General features: G+C 40.3%; 1 protein-coding gene across 3 annotated transcripts; it reads left to right on the forward strand.

The window, feature by feature from the left end:
* The first annotated feature begins 80 nt into the window (after nt 1-80).
* Nucleotides 81-24,967, forward strand: armc8 (armadillo repeat containing 8). Of its 3 annotated transcripts, none has more exons than XM_053626684.1 (22): nt 81-160; nt 5,865-5,941; nt 7,230-7,301; nt 10,119-10,261; nt 10,368-10,465; nt 11,995-12,087; nt 13,128-13,208; nt 13,321-13,396; nt 13,485-13,575; nt 14,290-14,350; nt 15,250-15,450; nt 15,725-15,820; nt 17,026-17,108; nt 17,344-17,425; nt 18,335-18,421; nt 18,525-18,617; nt 18,706-18,855; nt 20,904-20,999; nt 21,129-21,224; nt 21,358-21,430; nt 22,103-22,196; nt 22,293-24,967. In XM_053626684.1, the coding sequence occupies exons 1-22, from the start codon at nt 116-118 to the stop codon at nt 22,324-22,326; spliced, it is 2,022 nt and encodes a 673-aa protein (XP_053482659.1). In that variant the 5' UTR covers nt 81-115; the 3' UTR covers nt 22,327-24,967. The 3 variants fall into 3 exon arrangements, with proteins under 3 accessions (XP_053482659.1, XP_053482660.1, XP_053482661.1); XM_053626685.1 differs by having other exon boundaries at nt 118-160; nt 5,094-5,941; XM_053626686.1 differs by lacking the exon at nt 81-160 and adding an exon at nt 2,631-5,236.
* Nucleotides 24,968-24,980: the final 13 nt, after the last annotated feature.

A 24,980-nucleotide genomic window follows, 5' to 3' on the forward strand; every position in this document is an offset into this window, starting at 1 on the left:
ATTATTATTATTCAGTCTAGACTAAAGTGACCGGCGCCAGATGTAGATGACAGGTCGGGGCGGATCGTGTGGAAAGTGCGTCTGCGGATCGTCTCTCGCTCAGGGGGAGAGAGAGATGGCGTGCTTGCTGGAGGCCCCTCTACGCATCAGCGTGTTATCTGTGAGTTTCTGTCGCATTGTCAGTAACAAAACTCAGCCTTTTATGCGTGCACGATGTTCGACATGGCAGACCCGAGCGTATTTGTTATGACGGTTGTCCGGGTCCAGCTAGCGGGCTTACGCTGTGTGTGTTTGTGGGGAGGCGAGAGGTTGGCTGACGGTCACCCGGAATGAGTTCATGTACCGGCGCGGGGCGGAGAGGATGCTGTGGCACTCTTCCGTCTTCCACTCGTTTACTTCATTTAGTCCGTAGAAATATTCCCACTTTGGGTGTAAAATGAATGAGTCAGGGATTAGAACCTGGATTAGAGTTAGCTCCTGAGTTAGCTAGTCTTGCTAGTAGCTATGAAGTTGTTACTTTACACGCTTGTTGCTGCTTAGCAGGATAGCTAGCAGGAGCTTAAGTGGACCGCTTAGTTTCAGGTAAAATATTAGTACATTCGCATTTTGGAGGATATATAGCTTTCTCTGGCCTTAAAGGAAGTAATATGTGAGTTGTTGCTATGCAGCTGTCAGACTGGAAGGCTAAGTGAAAGTAAGTAAGCGCTGTGGAGGTGGAAACGCCCCCTGTCCTGTTGCTCCACTACTCTGAGGAAGAGAAAAGCGGTAGCTCTGAGTACCAAACCGCTCCATACTGCACTTATAGTGTGCACTACATAGACTACAGGACCGCGCAGTTTGTCCCCTCCGTAGTGCACTTATATAGGAAGTAGGACGTTATTTGGAATTTAGCGGGACTTGCTTGTGGTGTGTGTGTCTATCTCTCTCTCTCTCTCTCTCTCTCTCTCTCTCTCTCTCTCTCTATATATATATATATATATACATATGATGCAACGTTAGTATCGTTTTATACAAATACGTGAACATCTTATTTCCCATCTGTTATCAAACCGGTTACCCTGCTGAAAAAAACCCCAATAGAAACGATCACAGACATTCTAATGGTTTTCACAACAAATTCCGTTACAAACCGTCATCTAACCATTAAAACCATTACCATTATTGGTTCTTAATGGTATCCTCTAGATATAATATGCCACCAACAGAAGGCAACAAATTACCAGTAGAGACTCACAGGAACTATTACAGTTTCCATTAAAACCAATACAATTCCCATTAAAACCATTACAAATTCTGTGAGGGGAGTTTTCAGTGGGTTATTAAATCATCCATCCATCCTTACGTCCATCCGTATACAAATAATATACCGTCCAAATGATGCTCAAAGGACATCACGGATGCTGTTTAGGGCTGAGCGATATAGCGGTATCATGATAAATGATTACGCGATACATTGTTCTGAGATATTGTTGGTATGGTGATGTAATTTTTTTCATAATTCCAAATTAAAAGGTACTGAATGCATGCTGTCGATTTGACGTAATCTAATTATTTATTTAATATTCTTTGTCGGCATTAAAGAAAAGTAGCGCAGATCTCAGTTTAACGTTTTTTTTTTGTTTGTTTATTTTACTGTTTTGCAGACAGTTTGTTAGCTAAATAATGTATCGTGATCTGCATAGTGTATTTGTAGAAATGTCCTCGTGTATCATGATATGATATTTTTGTCATATCTCCCAGCCCTATCCCTGTCCCTGGTTTGATCTCTGTGCCTGTTTGGGTTTCTTCTCACTTCCCCAAAAAAACATCCTGGAAGGTGGACTTCATTCTAAACTGTTATTAGATGTGAACGAGTGTGTGAACGCAAGCGTAAATTGTGCCTGGGGACTCATCCTTCCGTACTTCCATTCGTACATCCTTCCGTACTTCCATTCGTACATCCTTCCGTACTTCCATTCGTACATCCTTCCGTACTTCCATTCGTACATCCTTCCGTACTTCCATTCGTACATCCTTCTGTACTTCCATTCGTACATCCTTCTGTACTTCCATTCGTACATCCTTCCGTACTTCCATTCGTACATCCTTCCGTACTTCCATTCGTACATCCTTCCGTACTTCCATTCGTGCATCCTTCCGTACTTCCATTCGTACATCCTTCCGTACTTTCATTCGTGCATCCTTCCGTACTTTCATTCGTGCATCCTTCCGTACTTTCATTCGTGCATCCTTCCGTACTTTCATTCGTACATCCTTCCGTACTCCCATTCGTACATCCTTCCGTACTTTCATTCGTACATCCTTCCGTACTTTCATTCGTACATCCTTCCGTACTTCCATTCGTACATCCTTCCGTACTTCCATTCGTACATCCTTCCGTACTTCCATTCGTACATCCTTCCGTACTTCCATTCGTACATCCTTCCGTATTTCCGTGACCACTTTATCTCGGACAGAGTTGTGGTGGATTTGGAGCCTGTCCCGGGAACACTGGTTGTGAGGTGGGAATACAACCTCATGTGAAGCCAGGCCATCGCAGGGCATCGTACGCTTGCACTCACACACTCGTTCACATCTAATAACAATTTAGAGTCAAGGCAAGAGTCAAGAACATGTTTCTGGGAAGTAGGAAGAAACCGGAGAACCCGGATAAAACCTGAACAGGCACGGAGATGGAACCAGGTACAGTGCCATTTTGCATGATGCCATTTTCAGTATCATTTGGATTGTGTATTATTATTATTATTATTATTATTATTAAATCTGAATGGTGATTATCAACATAAAGAGAGAATCTTGTTTGCTGTTGAGTGTGTCATGTGATTTGAGTACAAGCGTTATACCGGGATAAGGATTAACCGCTCGGTGTGCCAACCTCCACCCAGTACATTATATATCAAATCAGCCGGCTGTTTGACTACAAGTGACCACGCGTGCCTCAGGATGCACTCCACACGCACGACACTTGAAGTAACCAGGTGTACACAGGGTCAGCAATTCTGCAGAATGAAACATTAATGCAACACAAAGTTGCAAGTCATACTTCACTCTGTATCGGACTCGAAGCCGTCATTACCGTGGCTTTCGAAGTCAGTGGAAGCTGATCTGTGGTTAGTATAGTACACCGTTTCCAAAATGGACAACTTGGACCGTTTTGTGTTCACGGCTAAAAGCATAGTGGACATTATCGTGAGCCGTTATGCATGTTGTCATTTGTAGATAATAGTTTTAGCAGTGTCGGAGCTGTTGGTGTCACGTGACTCTCACAAGCGTCATGTGACCCACGGCAGTCGTCCTGATCTCGATAAGACTTTAACGCAGATCTCTCGTCCTTGTCGTTCAAACTCGGCCGCAGGTTTTTGTTTATGCCGCAGTCACACTATTTGACATACAAGAAGGCTGTGTTTCCAAAACATCAGCTGATTTGGCCTCATGCGTATATTAGTGCTTATGTAAGATGACATGCCAGGGTTGATATTTGAGCCTGAGTGTTTGTTCCAGAGGTTCAGACCACTACGCTTACATTTACGTTTGTGGCATTTGGCAGACGCCCTTATCCAGAGCGACTTACAGAAGTCTCCATCAAGAAATACATCCCGATACTGGTTCACTAGGTGACGAACTGAGAATACCTTCAGCCTTAACCCTCTTACCCCGTATGGCCGAAAAACCGGCTTGCCCGTCTTTGATCTATTCCCGTAAGGACGATATACCGGCTTGGTCGTCTATGCCAAATACCCGTAAGGCTGATATAGCGGCTTTACAGTGTAAACGTTATCCCCGTAAGGCCGGTGTACCGGCATTACTCTGCTATGATTCCTTACTTATTTAATTATTATTTTTTAACCTGGAAGGTTGATGACGTCATGACGTCACCACGTGATTACATTATTACGCCAGCATTACGATGAAGATCCAAGCGTGAATATTGGTGTAATAGTAGAAGTGAACTAAAAATGCCAAAGCGAAAAGCTAATCAGGATTCTAGATAGTGACAGCAGTGAAAGTTCAGGCGATGTTGAAACCGAAACCGATAGAGACGCAAACTCTCCTGATTCAGACCCTGATCCGTCTTCATCTTCAGCATCAACCAGTGCGACTGACACTGCAGGGGTCTGGAGTCATAACCTGACCATCTCTGTGCATTCGTGAAAACACTACCTGCAGGTCTGATTATCACCAGAAACTTGACTTTTGGCACTAAAATGCATTTATTTATTTATTTATTATTTACTTGAATTTATTCAAAGGCATTGACCACGCTGATGCTCGTATGGTACTTCTAAATGAGTATAAGGATTTTAGCGAGCATTTTTCGTCATTTCTCTAGTTAAGAATTGTGCTCTAAGTGGAGTAAAAACACTGAACTGCTTCATTTTCAAAGTAATATTACACAAATACATAATTATAAGTTGTTTCAAGGCCTAAAAATGTTCAAATTAAAATGTTGATTTTGTGGCCAATTTTGGCCTGGGAACTCAGGGTTGGCGTGCTGTTTCTATGGGGAATATAGGGTTGTGGGACATAATACTGTGGGAACTAAGGGGTAAGAGGGTTACAACTCTGTTAAGATAAGATAAACTTTATTGATCCCACACTGGGGAAATTCCCTCATTACAGCAGCTCAATTACACAAAACAGATAAGAAAGAATAGAATAGAAAAAATGTCTAATATAAATGAATAGAAAAATAAGAATAATAGTAGTAAAAAAAAATAGTAACGGTAATATGTACACTATGAACACCTCAGTGTTGTTACAGATGAATAAGAAACACCTCATTTATATACAGATAAGTGACAAATGGAATATTGCACAGTTCACAGTAGAGGGTGAGCAACAAATAGTAATAAATGAATAAATATACATAGTGCAGAATTTTATTTTTACCCAGCTAGCAGTGCTACATTATGTTGTTATTGATAAGAGATGGATGGAATATTGCATAGTTCACAGTTGGGAAGTAATATAGTAAGAAAAACACACAGACAACAATTAATTTTTTTTTTAATGAGAAGTGATAATTTAAGTGCTTTAGGAAGAGGTAGATCTTTAGACGTGGTTTGAAGACCGTCAGTGACTCAGCTTTTCAGGCATCTAGGGGAAGTTCATTCCACCACCTATGTACCAGAACAGAGAAGAGTCTTGATGCATGCCTTACTTGTGGGTCCAGTCGAGCGGTGCTAGAGGATCCGAGGGAGCGTGTTGCAGTGCGGGGTGTGAGAAGTGATTTGAGGTAAGTGGGTGCTGGTCCATTTTTGGCTTTGTAGGCAAGCAGAGTTCTATGTGGTGGTGTGGGAGAACTTAGGAAGGTTGAAAACCAGTCGTGCAGCTGCTTTCTGGATCAGTCGCAGAGGTCAAATGGCTCCCAGAGGAAGACCTGCCAGGAGCGAGTTGCAGTAATCCAGTCTCCAAATGACAAGAGACTGAACCAGCACCTGAGTGGCCTGTATGGATAGAAATAGCCGAATCCCTCTGATGTTGTAAAGGAGAAATCGACATGAGCGTGTCAGATTAGCACTGTGAGAGGAAAAGGACCGCTGATTGTCCATGGTCACCCCAAAGTTGCGTGCAGTAACCGAAGGTGCAGTCTGGAGTTCCCGTATAGGAAGTGATCTCAGTGGTCCCATTCCTTCTAGAAACTTCTGTCCACTGATGAACGCAAAAACAGAGTTCTCAAGTGTCAGAGCTTCATTTCGTTGCCCAAGAGAGCTGGCGATGGCTGGATTCAGGGCAAGCGGTGGGCAGAATGGGGGTTTTCCAGCTCACGTCCCGCTGCTCTGCCTCTCTGAGCTGTTTTCTGCTCTGAGTTTTGAACTGGGGTAAATGCACTGATTTGTGATTGTTGTCTTGTCACTATGCAGGAAGTCACAGCCACCAGTCGTCATTATGTTGACCGGCTGTTCGACCCCGACCCACAGAAAGTGCTGCAAGGAGTCATGTGAGTATACAGTGGCACGTCTGTGCGCTCGTCCTCCTCGGACCTGGCCGGTTAACGGTTAGCCCATACCGATGTCTACCTGTGGGTGTAGAAGTGTGAGGTGACCAGTGTGTGTGTATGTGTGATAGTTCACATTCATGTTTCACTAGCGTGTGTGTGTATGTGTGTATGCTCCTGTGTTGTCAACGTGCGTGATCTTTTCAGCTTTATTTTTAGCTCGGAGCTCTAGTTACGGTTAACCGTCTGCTAACGATCTGCTTCATCAGTACTTTTCCGCTCTGTTATAAGAAATGAAATTGCAATTATTTAATAAAAAAAAATCTCAGGCAGTGTTTTAGATTTATAACCACTGATTTTATTATATATATTCAAACAATAGAGAAAAATGTTAGGAAGATATATATGGCTGTATGAAGATAGATGTGTACACTTTGTGATTACGCTACACAATGGAGACAGCATTAATGAACCAGACTAGTTTTACGGATTGTGTTTTCATGGATTGCAGAGTTTTTTTTTTGCAAAATTCATACATATAAAAATTTTATAAAGTATCAGTGTGTTAACACTGGACTACATTAAGTCAAGGCTTTATCAGTCCTGTCACAGAAATGAATACAAAATCAAGGAAATATTGGGAGGAGCTCGCAATTTTTCCAAATTATTGCAGATTTGCCTTAGATTTTGGACAGGAAGCGTCTTGAGAGCCAAAGCCCTCTTCGATTCACGTATTTCGAACATGAATACAGCTAAAAGGTCTCATTTACTAGCATCACTGCGAAAGAGCGTGCAAAACAGTTTTGTGCAGTTGCAATTTTGCCACTTCGAGTGGTTTTCCAAAAAAAAAAGGCACAAAAAACTAATTTTTGGCCGCAACAATCACAAAAAACTCAGCAAAATCCTGCACGGACGGATTTAACTAATATTAATGTTTTGCTGAACTCAAATTTGTAAACAGGAAGTGGTTTTCCTTGTGTATCAGCCAAGTGGATAAAACTCTATAGATCTGCTGAGGCATCACTGATAGTCGCTTCATTTCACATTTGATTACAAAGAGTATTTTACTACTAAATGTTTTCTGAAAGTGGATGGATGGATGGATGGATGGTTGGAGCTGTGTAGCGTTTAAATGGTAGCTAGGGTGTGTACAGTCAGACCTGGGCCCAGTCTCTTCTGCACTGATCTGTGCAGTAATGTTGGTAGAGATGACCTGATGAATTCTTATCAATATGCGTCCTGGTCAGAGTATTTTCAGTGTAACTTTATAAAACTGTATTGTTTTCAACAGTGACATGAAGAATGCTGTGATTGGAAACAACAAACAGAAGGCCAACCTGATTGTTCTGGGAGCCGTGCCCAGGTAGGTGGAGCCACTTCATTCAGTTCCCAGAATCGCATGGTACACCGACACGGCTGAATATAGCAGCGGCTGCTTTTTGTGCACACAGATGTGTAGTAGTTGTGTGCTAATAATATCGTATACCCAGGACTCACAGCTTCATACTGTGAGCACACTGCTCTAATACTGTAGCTCTGTGGCTGAACTGACCTATAAATGAGTCTCTACCTGCTAATGTTAACAATTCAGTGTAAAATGACCGTGATGGTGTAATTTCAGGATCGAGACTGAGACGTATGGGCAGACACAGCTATCTAGTGTTTTAGGGTACATTTACACGACAATGATATACTAAAAACAGAAAAGTTTCACGTAAAGATGACAACGCTGTCAAAACAATCAGCGGAAACGACTAAAAACGCTGTATTATGCATGCCAGGCCAGTAGGTGGCGATGTCACTTGTCAGCCATATTGATCCAGGCAAGACTGCCCTATAAACATATACAAGTAAACTGGGGAGCTGTAGTTCTTGCTAAAAAGCACAATAACGTTTACATTTCTCAACCGATTTCAACGGTTTATGATCTACATGGAGTACAAAAAGTAGTTCTGTCTCCAGTTACTTAGAATCTCGATAGTTAGACTGGAATATCATTCATTGTCATAAGGAGTTGTGAAAACTCATGCTTGTCCAGCATAGATTCAGCTTATTTTTCTTGGTTAATAAATGCTGAGACGTCCCTAATGTAATATAATTTAATGTACATGAAATGGGCATAAAGGTTTTTTTTTCAATTTGTGAAAATGGATTTTTCTGTCTTCAACCCCATCTTTTAGCTTTTCTTGTGCTCCAGGTCAGAATTCTGTTAACAAAGCTTGTTCATTTTTAAATACTGAAGAAAATCGAAATTTAAAGTGCATCTTTAAGTACTAAATTGACCGTCGTTGTACCAAAATGGAACAAAATCGGCAAATACAAAGCAAATAGTGAGACACTGGCAGTCAGTCTGCTTTCTGTATTTATATGTATAGTGATGCAGAAAATCTACACGTTGCTGGAGAAGCGTCATTAAACTCAAAATCTTGAGCAGCATAAACACAGTCCTGTAGTTGTGAATGTCTCACACGCATGCCTATAGACTGAACACGTAATATACGTGTGCATGACGTCATCGTTTTCACAAATTCCTGTTTTTGTACATTTTACACATACAGGGGTTTAGAAAGATAAAATTTCTGGACTACCTGACTACCAATAGTGATTCATTCCTGAAAGTGAATAAGATGCATCAATTTAAAGAGGTTGTGTTTTGTTTTATAGTGGCACTTCACTTTCTCCACTTTTGACTAGTGTCATGGACTCTGAACTAGAGGTCGATAGGTTGATCGGTTTTGCTGATTAATCGGCACCAATAGCCAATTGCTGGAACGACGGTTATTGAAGAAAATCGATAGTTTTTCCCTGTTGTGGGAGCAGTTGAGAAGGGTCCATACGAGAGCGGCCTCTACAGACGAAATAAAAACTATCACTGACCAACTTTGTTGTGTTATTTGAAGTGTTTTTTTTTTTTTTACTCATTTTTGGATGTCTCTGTTTTTATTTGCTATTTGGAGTGTTACTTTTTGGTTCAGTTTGGATGTGTATCTTTTATTTACTTTCATATTTATTAATAATTAATATTTATAAGTTTATTTGGTTCAAAAAAAGGTACAGTGTATTTTCATGGTACAGTCAGTACTGTTTATTTTTGTAATGACGTTTGCTCAGCAGTATTTTACTTTGAGTGTTATGTTTTTATTCGGTATAAATTTTAAAATCTATCAGTTGATTAATCGGGGCAGGTACTGCCCGACTTAGTTATCGGTATTGGTAAAACCCACTATGGATCGACCTCTACCCTGAACATCTGGGGGTTTTTTAACAAGTGTGTACTTCTCTATCCAAGTATTGTTAAACATATTACCTGTCGTCATGCTAAAATCAGCAAACGTCTGTGAAAATGCTTTTCTTCTTGATGAGCTGCCTTCAAGTAAATAATTTACATAAACGCATGTGATGTTGGCAGAACGAGGTGCGTCATGTTGAGTTGGTGAACTATGGCTGTTGGTTGGCTGTGCTACAGTATTTTCGAGCACTCAGTTCAAGCCGCTGAAATATTTTGCTGTGACAGCAGCCGAACTCCAGTTCACCAGTGGACGGCCCTTTTCTAATAATTGTAGAGAATATTTTTTAATACAGGAGCACATGGTGCTGTGGAGCACAGGAAGGATTGCTAACAATCTGTGCAGTAATAATGACATTGAGCTGACTGACACTGGCTGTGTTTCATTTATTATCATGTAAAGCAGTGGATAAAGTACAGTGTCCCAAAAGTCTCCATACACAGGGGACTATGTTTGCACCACGTCGGTTGTGCCTTCGTCAGTGGATGTTCGTGGACGTCCACTTCCCGGTTGGACTCCAACACTTCCAGTCTTTTTGAATTTGTTAATAAGTGTGGCAGCAGTGTCGTGCGTGTGTGTGTGTGTGTGTGTGTGTCTGTGTGTGTGTGTGTGTGAGTGAGTGTGTGATGTGCTTGCCATGTTTCCTGTTATAGTAAATCGCAACTTTGTGACAGCTTCCCGATCCAGCCATGAGAATGATTTCAATACGTTCTTCTTTTGTCAAAGGCGTGTATATATATAAAACTGTGTGTGAACAATTTTGGAAGACATTTTGCTAAACAGTATTAACTTTGCCTATGTATGGAGACTTCTGGGACACCCTGTACTTTATAATGTAAGAACTGTTGTATAACATTTGAGGGGTGTGTGTGTGTGTGTGTGTGTGTGTGTAGGCTCCTGTATTTACTCCAGCAGAGCTCGTCCAGTGCAGAATTGAGGACAGAGTGCGCAGTAGTTTTAGGCAGCCTGGCCATGGGCACCGAGAACAACATCAAGTCCCTGGTGGACTGTCACATCATCCCCGCCCTACTCCAAGGTCTCTGTCCTTTTCTCTCTGTCTCGTTCTCTTTTCCACTGCTGTTTTGTTCCCGCTCAAAGCTCTGTACTAGTAAAATGATGATAACTCGTGTCCCATGTGGCAGGTCTCTTGTGTCCTGACCTGGTGTTTATCGAGGCTTGTCTGCGCTGTTTAAGAACAGTCTTCATCAGTCCTGTCACGCCGGTGCAGCTACTCTACACGGTAAGATGACATGGAGCAGCGCTCACTTTACGTTTGAAGAGCATTGTTGCCTGCTACTCGTGTTATTGCTGTACTTTGTATATAACTTAAGATAACGATGCATAATAAATTAACCACTTACAGTAAATACTGTTGCATCCTTTACTCTGGTGTTGTGCATTAGAATTAAAACCCCAGGCTACATCTATAAAGCACCGACTAGAGCAATCCTAAATGTGGACGGAGAATTGTTTCCTAAATATTCCAATTCACCACCAGCACCAGTTAATCGGAAATCATCTTAAATCAGGCGCTTGTGAAAGAGCTGCGCAATTCCACTGAGACGATAGTCTCAAATATCCTTATACAGTTAGCCATCAGTCATTAGTCTTACAAGTAATAATAGCAGTTCATAAGCCACATCGCAACGTAACTGGTTTTAGCAGACTCGCTCTATGGTACAGTCTAGAAGCGAGAGTGCAACAGACACTACTGTTTACAGTGCACATGTATATGAATCATCGGCTCTGCAACTTTTGAGACGGATTTATTTCATAACGAACATAATTCAGCTTTTCGAATATTAGGCTCGTTATTCAAGTGTGTACAATAATATTGTGCCTATTTATTGGAACCATAGTATTAACTGTCCCACAACGCAGCACATTAGGTCTAAGTTGACGTTAATTATAACTTGCTTTCGAGTTTTCTGAGGTTTGAATTACACCATTTCAGTTCGAGTGACAGGTTAAACAGGCTAATAACTATAAGGGGAAGTATTAGCTCAGTGTTTAAGACATTGGTCTACTGATCGGAAGGTCACGAATTCATATCCCAGCACTACCAACAAGACCCCCATCTGCTCAGCTGTTTAAACGGGATAAACGTAACTCGCTCTGGATAAAGGCCCAAATGCCATAAATGAAAACGAGAACTTCATAACAAATATAATAACTTTTATAACGGAGGGTTGGGATTTCCACCGGTGTAATAAAACAGAAAATAAATAAATAAATAAATAAAACCACCCCCAGGGGTCCTCGGGCCCTATGTGAAAGCCACTCGTATAGAGAACTATAGAATAATACTAGACCAGAGATGTGAAAGTCCCCATTATAATTAACCTGTTGATCATTTATTGATGATTGTCAGTATGATTATTTTACTGCAAAATCATATGTGATCCATATTTAGTCATTGGGAATTTATCTACTAATGCAAACTTTTTGTTGCTGTGGTTGTGTCAAATGTACTGTCCGCTGTGTATTGTGATTCTTTGCACCTGTTACTCATTCACTACTGAAAAACCTGAACCTGTCCTTTTTACCCAGGCATGACTGAAAGTCCCAAACACTACTGTAATGGATGAAGTGAAACTTGTACACACTAATACTAGTACACACATGCTTGTTACTTGATTTCTACATCACATAAGATCATATCCATGGAATTGTATTAATACTTTGATAAACGAGCCCAGATGTAGATAAGTAAACACTGGCATGTTCAGACGATACTTACTCGTGTGCATCCACTGTTCTTCTCATTAGGACCCCACTGTGATCCCTCACCTGATGTCTCTGCTGAGCCGGTCCCAACGCACACAGGAGTACATCACCCAGATCTTCTCTCACTGCTGCAAGGTCTCACACTCACACACACACACACACACACACACACACACACACACACTCTGTCTCTCTCTCTACATACTGACATTTATAATTTACCGCACCGTCAGAAGGTGTCACTGTATATGTGTTAAAACATGAAAACACTTTCTGCTGAATTTAAGTGACATTTAACCCCTGCCAAATAATAATAATATCAATATAACAATAACAATAGCCCAAGAAAAAATATGACTGCAGCTTCGAAGCTGATTTTTTTTCTGCAGCCTCACTATACTATACTAATTTTCTAATTGCCCAGGATGTACTTTTGTGACACGTTTGGAGTATATTATTCCCATTATTTTCCTCCCAATTTCTTTTTAGATTAATAATAAAAGAGTGATATTAGATAGATTGATAGAGTGATATTATATACCACAGTAATACCCAATTATATTGTTTGCACAAAGTAACCCACAAACCCATAAATGGGGAGAGATTTTGTGGTTTATTCAGTTTATTAGAGTAAAAGTCTTTACTCATTTGGACCGTAGCAAAAAAAAAAAAAAAATGGCTAAAGAATCAGAGACTAAAAGACTCTTTATGGGATCAGAAGCACTCCTCTATGGAATTGCTCTAAAGACCTATAAAAGTGTGTCCTAAAGCTGGGAGATTTGCAGGAGATATAGTTCCACATAACAGTAAAAAAAATATACAGATGATAAACCATCAGTCCTATCTTACAATCTTTCGGTTTAAATATGAGATTCCATAGTTCCATACATAATAATATGATTTGGACAGGTATTTACTGAAAATGACTTGACCTTCCATGTCAAACAAGCCTGGTAGTAAATATAGAGATCACTAAACCATTACTTTAATACAGTCTTTTACTATTTTTAGGCAGTTTCGTTCTTTTGGACCTGTTTGTTGAACAGAGTTTGAACAGAACACTGACCTAAATGGATTATTTTAAGTGCTGTCCCCCTTGCGTTATTCCTTAGGTGTGCAGTTTTAAACCCTGCTTTAGGTCTTCTAGGCTTTTTACATGTCTGTGTTTTGTTCAGACTCCAGAGCATCAGACAGTTTTGTTCAACAATGCTGCAATCGAGAACATCGCGCCACTGCTCACGTCACCATCCTATAAGGTACCTCGCATGAGACTTCACACACACACACACGCACAAAATAGAATAGTAATGCTATGGTGTTAAACCATGGCAGACCATCAGTCACCCTCTCTCGCTCTCCCCTCTGCAGGTACGAATGCAGGCGTTAAAATGTTTCTCCGTCCTTGCATACGAGAACCCTCAGGTCTCCATGACGCTGGTGAATGGTGAGAGAGTCACTGCCTTTTCTCAATTTTTGTTGTTAGCATTCACTCAGTCAGGCTTGTAAATGTTAATGGTGTGTGTAATTTGCAGTGCTGGTGGACGGCGAGCTGCTCTCTCAGGTTTTTGTGCGAATGATGCAAAGAGATAAACCCATTGAAATGCAGCTGACAGCAGCCAAATGGTGAGAGTCACACACTGACCACTGATTGTTCTTGTCCTCTACTTGTGGGAGAATAATTTGGGAATATTTCAGGCATTAAGCATACTGCTTCTTTATAGTGCACTAATTGTGGTTTTTCAAATATTACCTTTCATGTAGTGTGTTATAGAGCTGTTTGTGAATGTAAACAAGTCTGCAAACTTTCAAAAATCAAAGCTCACGACAAACGGAGTTACTGACTCCCAAAAGAAGGAACCGATTCTGAACAGCTGAAACGAGTCGTTAGTAATTCCAGACTTACTTCCTGTACTAACATACGTAGGTTTGTAACAAAAAGCCCTGCCTCTGGTCTTCATCAGCTGCACGCTTAGAGCGATAGACCAATCACAACAGACTGGGACATCTGACCAATCAGAGCAGAGTATGCTTTCTGAAAGGAGGAGTTTAGAATGAATCCTTTAGAACGGATCATTTAACGAGTCGTTTTTTACACTGGGGGGAAAAAAGGTAATGCTGCAGTTTAAATTATGAGCACGTTAAAGTGTTTTTTTGACCTTCGATACATGTAAATCTATTGTATGAGACCTTTAAAACAAAATTAGGGACTCAAAACCATAATAGGTGCGCTTTAAATGATCTCTAGTTGTATACTGCCCTCTACTGGTTAAGATTCTACTGTTTCATTTTCTCTCTCTCTCTCTCTCTCTCTCTCTCTCTCTCTCTCTCCCTCCCCAGTTTAACTTACATGTGTCGAGCAGGAGCCATCAGGACAGATGACTGCTGTATCACACTAAAGGTAGCCCAAGACACTGCATGAGTGTCACAACAGAGTTGTGCCAAAAAATTTCAGTTTAATATAATTTTTCGCCTTTCTCAAAATGTACCAAGACATATTTGCTACATACATAATACAGCTAAGACATAAGGGAAGCTTATAGCTACCAGTTCAGCATTGTGAACACTTGCCAGTTGGTTCATTATTATCGTTTTTATTTCACACACACACAAAAAAACAATTCCAGAGCTGGTAGTAATGGCTGATTGGTTAAGGTTAAGGGTTCTGGGTTCTGATTAGAAGGTTGTGAGTTTAAATCTCAGCTCTGCTGCTGCTGTTGGGCCATTGAGCAAGGCCCTTAACCCCCTCTCCTCCATGGCTGACCCTGTGCTCTGACCCCAAGCGAAGAATAGCTATTTATTGTACTAAACTTGTATTCTTTTTGTCTTTCAATTTAAAACAAAAATAACGTACAGAGCACACTGGAGCTATATTATATGAATCGCTTCCAACATTCCATCTTCATACATCAAGCTCCACCCGATGCTTGTGTGCAGAGATACGACTCTTATTTGTCTAAAAAAAAAAAAGAGAAAGCGATTCTGATGATCTTTAAGATTAGCCATTACTACTACCTTTATATATGTTACTATATCTGTTATTTTTATATTGTGTCAAATCAGAAATCACATAGAAACAAATTCATTAGGGATCATTTAAATTGTCATGGTCTGAGGCAAGTGGTCTAAGGCCAGGACATCAAACATGTCCAAACATTTTCTGTAAATGTGAATTTTCTTACTTCCGTATATTTATTCGGCTTGCCCATGGCTGTTGTGTGTGTGTGTCTGTGTGTCTGTGTGTGTGTGTGTGTGTGTGTGTGTGTGTGTGTGTGTGTGTATGTGTGTGTGTGTGCACAGACTCTACCGTGCCTGGTGCGCATGTGCAGTAAGGACCGGTTGTTGGAGGAGCGGGTGGAGGGGGCGGAGACGCTGGCCTACCTGATGGAGCCTGATGTGGAACTCCAGAGGATAGCGAGCGTCACGGATCACCTGGTGGCCATGCTCGCCGACTACTTCAAATACCCCAGCTCGGTCAGCGCCATCACCGACATCAAGAGGGTGAGACACACAAACACTGATTTTCATTTATTCATTGCCATTTAAAGGTTAACATTTAAAGGTTTCGTAAAACATTTATAACCCATAAATAACTGACTTATGTAGAGGTGTATGTATTATACTCTACGGGGAAAGCTGCTGTGAGTACAGTGAACAATGAGGAGCACATTTAAGTTGATTAAGGAGAGACTGTGGCATGATTAAATAGATCATCAGATATTTTCCTTAGATAATCTCTCTCTCTCTCTCTCTCTCTGTCTCTCTCTTTCTCTAGCTGGATCACGACTTGAAACATGCGCACGAACTGAGGCAAGCAGCCTTCAAACTTTACGCCTCTCTCGGCTCAAACGATGAAGACATTAGGAAAAAGGTTAGCCATTTTCTGTCCCAAATTCCCTGAACAATATAACAGAAGTGTTGCAAACTGTGCAGTTTGCACTGTATGGCCAAAAGTATGTGGACACCCATATGTGCTTGTAGAACATCTCATTCCAGATTTAGTCCCCTTTTGTTTTGCTGTTCTAATAACCTCCACTCTTCTGAGAACGCTTTCCACTAGATTTTGGGGCGTGACTGTGGGGATTTGAGTTCAGTCAGCTACAAGAGCATTAGTGAGGTCAGGCACTGATGTCAGGTGAGGAGGGCTGGGGTGCAGTCAGCATTCCAGTTCATCCCAAAGGTGTTCAGGGGGGTTGAGGTCAGGGATCTGTGTAGGAGTTCTTCCACACCAACCTTAGCATGCCATGTCTTCATGGAGCTTACTTTGTGCACAGGGGCATTGTCATGTTGGAACAGGTTTGGGCCTCTTAGTTCCAGTGAAGGGAAATTGTAATGCTATAGCACACAAGACATCCTAGATAATTGTGTGCTTCCAACTTTGTGGCAACAGTTTCAGGAAGAACCACATATGAGTGTGATGGTCAGGTGTCCACATAATTTGAGCCATATAGTGTATCTGTTTTGGCGTAAGGCAAAAGTAGTCGCTTCAGGTTATCCTTGGTTTAGATAAATCCTTAGAGATCAGCCTTTTTTCAAATTTTGCAAATCACTGAATAAGCTCATCTGCCAAATGACTAAACGTGAATATACAGCAGAATGGAAGCAGTCTGAGCCTGAAGCTGTTCTTCTTTAATGTGTTTGGATTATTTCCATGAATATGATGTTAATTAAAATTTATTAAGCCATTAGTGTACATGAATCTCAAGTTTCAAGACCCCCCCCCCCCGCCTCGATTCCACTCATGAGGATGTTTCATCTTTGACTCATCAGTTTAAAAACAAAATGTTCTGCTGTGCCAGTCATGCCATTTTACTTTTGAAATAAAACGTTACCTAAACAGTTTTTAAACATGGTAGGCAACTCATTTTGTGTAGCTTGCATTTGACCAATCAGCACTGCACAGCTGGCTCCACCCAAATAGCCAACAGAAGACAGGAAGCTATCATTTCTAAAAAAATTCATCTTACAAAGCTGTGTCTTTTTGGGGTATTTTTTGTAGCAGGCGTCTATTGCGTGAAAAGCAATACGTTTCGAATCTTTAATTATTGTGGATCATCTCTTTTTCCCTCCCTGCAGATCACCGAGACGGAGAACATGATGGACAGGATAGTGAGTGGCCTGTCCGAGTCCAGCATAAAGGTCCGCTTAGCTGCAGTCAGGTATCTTACTCACCTTCATCGACTGTAGTTTAGCTCCGTGTCCTGTTCACATTCGAGTTTTTACACATTTCTGTTGTAGGCTTGCTCTGGTGCTGATCTGTTGCACTGCAGATTTGAATGTTTTCTCCGTTCGAACCCCCAAGTGTGTTGTGGGAAAGGAAAATCCTAAGATGTACTGCTTTCTATGTAGTATGTACTTTCATTGTTTCCCATTCACTGTGTTTTTTCTTTTCAGATGTCTCCACAGTTTGTCACGGTCAGTACAACAGCTGAGGACGAGTTTCCACGATCATGCAGTGTGGAAGCCGCTAATGAAGGTTTGACATTTTAAAATCGCTTTAGTACTGTTCTATGCTGTACACACAGACCTCTCCGAAAGTATTGGAACTGCAATGTCTGTTTATTTATTTTGCTATACACTGAAGACAGTGTTTCTGAAGATCAGAATATCAGCTTTCCTTTCCTGTCATTTACTTCTAGATGTGTTAAACAACTTAGAACATGGCACCTTTTGTTTGCACCCAAGTGATCAAAAATATTGGAATGTCAGTGATCGGTGTTGACCAGGTGTGCCCTGTTAGATTGATTGTTTAAACAGTTAATAGCCCCGAACCGCTACTCTTGGTTTGAGCCCTGGGTTTTGCGTGTGAAGACAAATGCATGCAATCTAGCAAGATTGGACTTCATCATGCAGCAAGACAATGACCCAAAAAGCACTGGCAACACAACAAAGGACTTCATCATGGAGGGAAAAGTGAAAGTTTTAGACTGGCCAAGTCAGTCACCAGACTTTAACCCAGATGAGCATGCATCTCCCCACCCAACCCCGGTACGGTAAAATCCTGGAAAAGCATTACAAAAGAAGAATGCAGCACTCTTGTGATGTCAGTGAGTCTCAGGCTTGATGCAGTTATTGCAGGCAGAGGATATGCAATCAAATATTAAGTGTACTTTACGTCACCTTATTTGATCACCTAAAAATTGGGTGGTCTGCCACCAAAGGTGCCACGTTCTAAGTTGTTTAGCACCATCATAGATTTAAATATCAGGAAATGAAAGCTACAATTCCGATCCATTGTTTCATATTCGTCTTTTGATCTCAACCCCAAATGTCTTCAGTGTATAGCAAAAACAAAAGAATCGGCCTTGCTGTTCCAATACTTTTGGAGGGGTCTGTATATAAAATCGTAGGCTTCTCTGACTGGTGTGTGTGGGTGTGTGTGTAGTTGTTACAGAATGCCCCAGATGAAGTGCTGGTCATGGCCTCTTCAACACTATGCAACCTGCTGCTGGAGTTTTCACCCAGCAAAGAGGTCAGGGACGGATACACACTTGAAATGTTTTTACTCAGCTCTTTCACAATGTGTCAACCCCACATTGAGCTTTAACTGTAAATGTTGCGTTCAATGTGCACAGCCCATTCTGGAGTCCGGAGTGATTGATTTACTATGCAGCTTAACACAAAGCGACAGTCCTGCACTGAGGGTCAACGGCATCTGGGCTCTCATGGTGAGAACTGCTGTTTAACGCCAACTTACTGGCAGTCTTTGTAAAGACTGTATACTAATGTAAAATGTGTGTGTGTGTGTGTGTATAGAACATGGCTTTCCAGGCTGATCAGAAGGTCAAGGTGGAGATCATGAGAGCACTGGGGACAGAACAACTCTTCCGGCTCCTCTCGGACCCTGACTCCAACGTGCTCATGAAGACTCTGGGACTGTTACGTAACCTGCTCTCCACACGACCAGTGAGACACACACACACACACACACACAAAAAAACAAAAAACAAAGACGTCATTATATACATGCACCAGTGTTCTAGACTGGAAAACAGAGTCAAGAGAGCTGTGCAGAGAGTTTTTAATCCCTCATCCGCCCCTCCATAAGATACTCTGACCAACACTGTTAAATAATCTGATTTTCTTTTTCTTTTTAACAAAACATACTAGTCGATCAATTATAATATGTAATGTTGCTTAGTAAAATTCCATGGGCATTTGCAACCCTTAGAACCTTCAGCCAATAGACAACCAGTGTGTGGTGGAAGAAACACCTCAGCAGGAAGAGCTTGGTAAATATTCAACAACTTTTTCACCTGCTCCAACCCACACGAGGGTAAAAACATCTAGACGTATTTTTATACTTCGCATGGAATCCCAGTTGCAGCTCAGCCCTTTACACTACACGTCTTGGCATAAACAGGTTGTGCACATCCTCTCGCACACTCAAATGCCGCCAAGAAGATTGTAACCTGTAAACTTTGCAAAAGTGGAGCTTATGTTTATATCCGAAATGCTCCACTGTTTGCAAGGGGTTGAGGAAATTCGTGTGAGTTGCTTCATAGGTTTCGTTTCATGCAGGTTTATTGTCAGTATATGGTGTATTTCTACACTTGCAGTGTCACTTCTGTCATTTATTATAACGAGTAATCTGTAAGTGATCTATTAGTGACGAGGCCGCATTGCTCCTCACTTGCAGTATAGACGCGGTGATAAACAGTGTAGCGCAAGTAAGATCTGTAATGTCTAATTAAAACGCCATGATCAAAGCAAACATAAGTAAACAATATGCCTAAAGGCAGGACTGTAGTTTTATTACATGTTGAACTAAGTAACTAAGGCATATTTAACCTATTATATGTGTATATGTAAGTTTGGAGACACTTGACTGAAATGTTTCTCATGATCTTAAAAAGCTTTTGATCTGAAGATGTATGATTAAATGTTTGAAATAAGTGTTGTAGATAAAAATATAATTGTACCAACATATTAATTTCTTTCATTAGAAAACTAACATTTTATTTACAAAAAAATTATTATTTTAAAACTGACGACTCGGAGCGAAATATTCTGAAAAGCAGCCAATAAGTGTCCAGCATAGGTGGGAACTCCTTTAATATTGTTTAAAAAGCATCTCAGGGAAATTCCTCAAGAAATCGGTTGAGAAAATGCAGAGAATACATTTCTGGAAATTCTAGGGAAAAAGGGGGTCTACATTTGAAGATGCTAAAATATTAAATTATTTTCATTTATTTTGTATTTTTATCACACTATAATTCCCATAATTCAATTTGTGTTACTCCAGAGTTTGATTACTTTATTATTATTCTAAAATAGAATAAATAAATAAAGAATGAGTGTTTCTAAACTTTTGACGGATTCGACGGCTTCTAAATGGTAGTGTTTGTATCTGTTTTTATGTATGTGTGTGTGTGTGTGTGTGTGTATAAATATATATATATATATATATATATATATATATATATATATATATATATATATATATATGTGTATATATATGTATATGTATATTTGACAGCTGTTTGTCCATTTTATATATATATATATATATATATATATATATATATATGTGTATATATATATATATATATATATATGTATATATGTATATATATATATGTATATGTATGTATATATATATATATATATATATATATATATATATATATATATATATGTATATGTATATATATATATATATGTATGTATGTATGTGTATATATATATATATATGTATGTCTTAATCTGAAGTTTATAATTGTAACACTCAGTTTATGGATTTTATTTTAAATAAATTAAAAAATGGTACTGAATGTTTTAATTCGAAGAAATAATCGGCCGATTAATCAATTATGAAAATAATTTTGTTGTAGCCCTACAAGATTATAAGCTTTCTCAGCCATTGTCGGTCTCTCTCTCTCACTCACTCACTCACTCGCTCACTCACTCTCTCTCGCGCACACACATTAATCTTCTCACTGTGTCTTTTCTAGCACATAGACCAGATCATGAGCTCCCATGGTAAGCAGATCATGCAGGCAGTCACATTAATCCTGGAGGGAGAGCACAGCATAGAGGTGAAAGAACAGGTGAGAACTCACTCTCACAGAAATACTGTTGTTTATCATTTCAGAATTGATTTCTGCTGCTTTGGCACCTCTTATTAATTGGGGAACTGGTTAAAATGTAATAAGCTTCTTTCATGCTTGTATTTTCAGACTTTGTGCATACTGGCCAACATTGCTGACGGAAACACAGCCAAGGAGCTCATCATGACAAATGACGACATGCTTCAGAAAGTCAAGTACTACATGGTATAACCTGCGTTTTTCTGATTCTCACAGATACAGTACATGTGTGTGTTTATTTGTTTTTGTTTTAATGCCACGAGATTTGATTGACATTGATTACATTGATCTTTGATTGGTTTTGCTTGTGTTGTTGCAGGGGCATTCCAATGTGAAGCTGCAGCTGGCTGCCACCTTCTGCATTTCCAATCTGGTGTGGAATGAGGAGGACGGTGAGGGTAGAAGGGAAAATGGTTTAATATTTTGAACGTTTTTAATGGTATGACAGCAAATGTTTTACTGTATATATTTTTTTACTAAACATTCAGCAAAATTTGAACGAAGAAAACAAGACAATTGGTAGAAACTGCTGCTCAAACACTAGTTGAATGTGCTAATCAGACTGATCTGAGAACAGTCCTCAAAAGAACAGGCCTGACTGACATCCGTCTGTTTTAAAAGAGGATTGGCCTCCCCATGTCTCAAGCAGAACTAAACCCGAAGCACATTAGGATTGTTTAGCCTGGGTTATACTGGATAGTGTGCTGGACTTCTCACAGCAGGCCAGGATAAACGTCACCCACTAAGAAGTTTTTGGCTGGAACGTTGATTTGTTCATTCATTCATACAGCTTGGGTATCTGCTTTATGCTGGTCACAGTCGCAGTGGATCTGGGCCAAATACCCTGGGAACACTGGGAGTAAGGCCTGGATGGAATACACCCTGGATGGATCACCAGTCCATTGCAGACCATGCACACACACATTTGACTCGTTACAGGCAATTTATAATCACCAAGCTTCCAGATGTTTGAAAACAGTGTGTGAGTTCAGGTAGTAATCACACAATCTACTGTTAGTGATTGAGGCTATCTCTGTCCTTCTGTCTTTCTCTTGTTCCTACAGGTTCCCAGGAGAGGCAGGATAAATTAAGGGAAATGGGTTTTGTAGATATTTTACACAAGCTCACCCAGGCATCAGATCCTAACCTCTGTGACAGGTAACACAAACACACACGGATATGTAGACAGGTACATTGATATTCTGTTGTAGTGGATCATGGTTTTCTTAGTATCTCTCTTTCTCTTTGTCTCAGAGCAAAGACAGCGATGCAGCAGTACTTGGCGTGACCCTGAGCAAAGGCAGCCATCACTGAGAGGATTGCCGCCCCTCCCCCCTCCCCCTGTCTCTCTTCTGTTTCAGTTCTTGGAGTTTTGTTTTGTTGCACAAGACACCTTTCGAAACTATGGAGACTTTCCCGATCAATGCCATAACCTAGAGACGTGGTTGCCAGGGGCAATGGAACACTTGCGAACATGTCTTCTACTATTTTTTCTGCTGAACTTGTAGAAGATGGGTTTTTGTGGCTTTTTCCTCGTTTTTTTTTGTTTGTTTGTTTTTGTTTTTTTTTGTTTTTCATTTTTGGATTTCGGACAGTAATTTGATTTAAAAAAACAAAACAAAAAACAGGACTTTAATCTGCTTGTGCTGCAGTGCCACCCGGTGGTTTGGATGCTTTGGTGCTTTGGACTTCGTCTCAGACTGCTAAGCTAAACAGACTAATGGCAGGGTCAAAGGGAGCGTTGTCTCCTTATTTCAGTTTATTTCAGTTTGACTTGTTATTGATATTATTATAATTATTAGCATTAATTATTAATTTTGTTTTAAGAGGGGCTTCATTAAGAGAGGACAAAGTAAAAAAAAAAGACTGCTTTTTGTGGATACATACCTCGTAAATATCTCTCTCTCGCTCTCTAAATATATATATATATATAAATATAAATATATAAATATATTTTTTGATTTATAATTTCCCCCAAGATTTTCTTTTCTTTGTGTTCTTTCCTCTAAATGATTATTTGTAGGGGACGAGGACAATATGGTAGAAGCTGAAGTTGTAAGAACTGCTTTCTTGTGGGGGTGAAATGAGCAGACGTGCATTAAAAATAATATAAAGAATTTAAAAAGCCACTAAAAAGTAAAGGTGTGCTTAAATCACCTTGAATCTCTGCTTTGCAACTTGCAACGTAGCTCTGTTCCGGCTCGATCTTTTCAACATCGTATTTTATTCATTTTTTTCCTAATTTATGACATTTAGTTTTTTGGTTTCTTTTAAAACGATTTTGTTATTTTTAATGCCGTTCTGTGAACATTCCCCCAGTCACATGTACCTGAACTGCCTCAGTTTTCAAAATACAAAAGCAGAATATATCCAAGACTAAGACTAACAGGTGGAAGATGTTGCTCTTGGTTATACTGTCTTTGTTGTTCTCTTGAGCAGAGTCTGCCTCCTTATTATCCGTAACTTCCAGAGTTTACTCCTTCATTTGCAAATTGACAATGAATGCTCCCCTTGAAATATATGCGGACCACTGCCACGGAGCCGGCCACCGCTTACTGTCTTTTGTCCTACTTGAGAAGCACCTGGTTTGCACCTGAAGATCTAGATCAGGTTAAAAGTGGTTTAGTTCACTTGTAGAGTGTTAGATAATCCATTTCCCTAAAACCTTTATCAGGCATGGAGCAAATAACAAATTTAAGCTCTCACTCTTAACCTGCCTACCAGGTACTGGGTTTTGGTGGGTTTTAATCCTGACACGCGAGAATCACATACAGCATTGTTTTATGTAGCGTGTATGCTGTACTACAGTGCTCACCAATCCTGTTCCTGGAGATCTACCTACCTGCAGGTTTCATCTCCAAGCAAGATCTAACACACCTGTTTTAGCTGATCGAGAACTTCTTAAGGCAATGATTAGATGGTCAGGTGGGCACAATTATGGTTGGAGCTGAAGTCTTCATGAGGGTAGATCTCCAGGAACAGGGTTGGTGACCACTGCTGTAGTATCACTGGGTTCATTAACCTGGTGTAACTCATGTATTACTGACATCAGCATGTCTAAGAATCAAACATGCAGAGAAGACCAACATGCATCAGTCACATCATTACACTATTTGGGATTTGATGGAAGGACAGGAAACTAGTAATGTTACTGTGCTTTGAAGGCCTGGCTAATGTAATTCCTCTGGGCCTGAAGACTGGATGAGAGTGGGATGGATCCTGTGCCCCGCACACCTTGCAGGGACATGATGATAAGATACTCTTGGTCAAAGTTTCATCCCCTTTTCATTATACCTGCTTGTCTCATCCAGTCACCTCTGAATCCCTCAGTGTTTGCTGATTGGATCATATCTGCATGCGAGCTTAGACGTCTTTGAACTCACCTTTGGTGAAATAAACCGAGTTCTGCAATTTATGAAGCTCATTTCTTGCGTGAATTGTAAATGAGTCAGTAGGACTCTGGAGTGCATGCTACCTAAAACTTGGGGATATGGAGACAGATCTGTAAAAAAATAATAATAATAATAATAATAATTCATTCCAAATTTCCCAACCCAATTATATTTACACTATACAACGTGCTCTAGCTTTTTCCCCCCATCCAACACCCTGGATTGACACCAGCACTGCTGCAAATGTCACCATCCAGCACAGTCAGTCCTGTATGACCTACAATATGTCCAAGCTGTCTGTCTGGCACAGCTTGTCAAGAGCAGTTAATCCGAACACACTGTCTCACCATTATAATTCTGCGTCCTGCGTGTTCCTGGAACTGCACAGTTGGGTATTGGTGTGAACCCTGTCCTACAGTACATAAACAAGCCTATGTGGTTGGCCTTTGCAGTTGATTGTGTATTCTGCTAGATTGCTTGGAGTCCTTTTCAAAGCAGTTAATCTCAGTGAATTATGGAGGCTATTTGCTTGATGGTCTTCCCCATCGCA

Source organism: Ictalurus furcatus, chromosome 6, assembly GCF_023375685.1.
Source record: "Ictalurus furcatus strain D&B chromosome 6, Billie_1.0, whole genome shotgun sequence".
Lineage (NCBI taxonomy): Eukaryota > Metazoa > Chordata > Actinopteri > Siluriformes > Ictaluridae > Ictalurus > Ictalurus furcatus.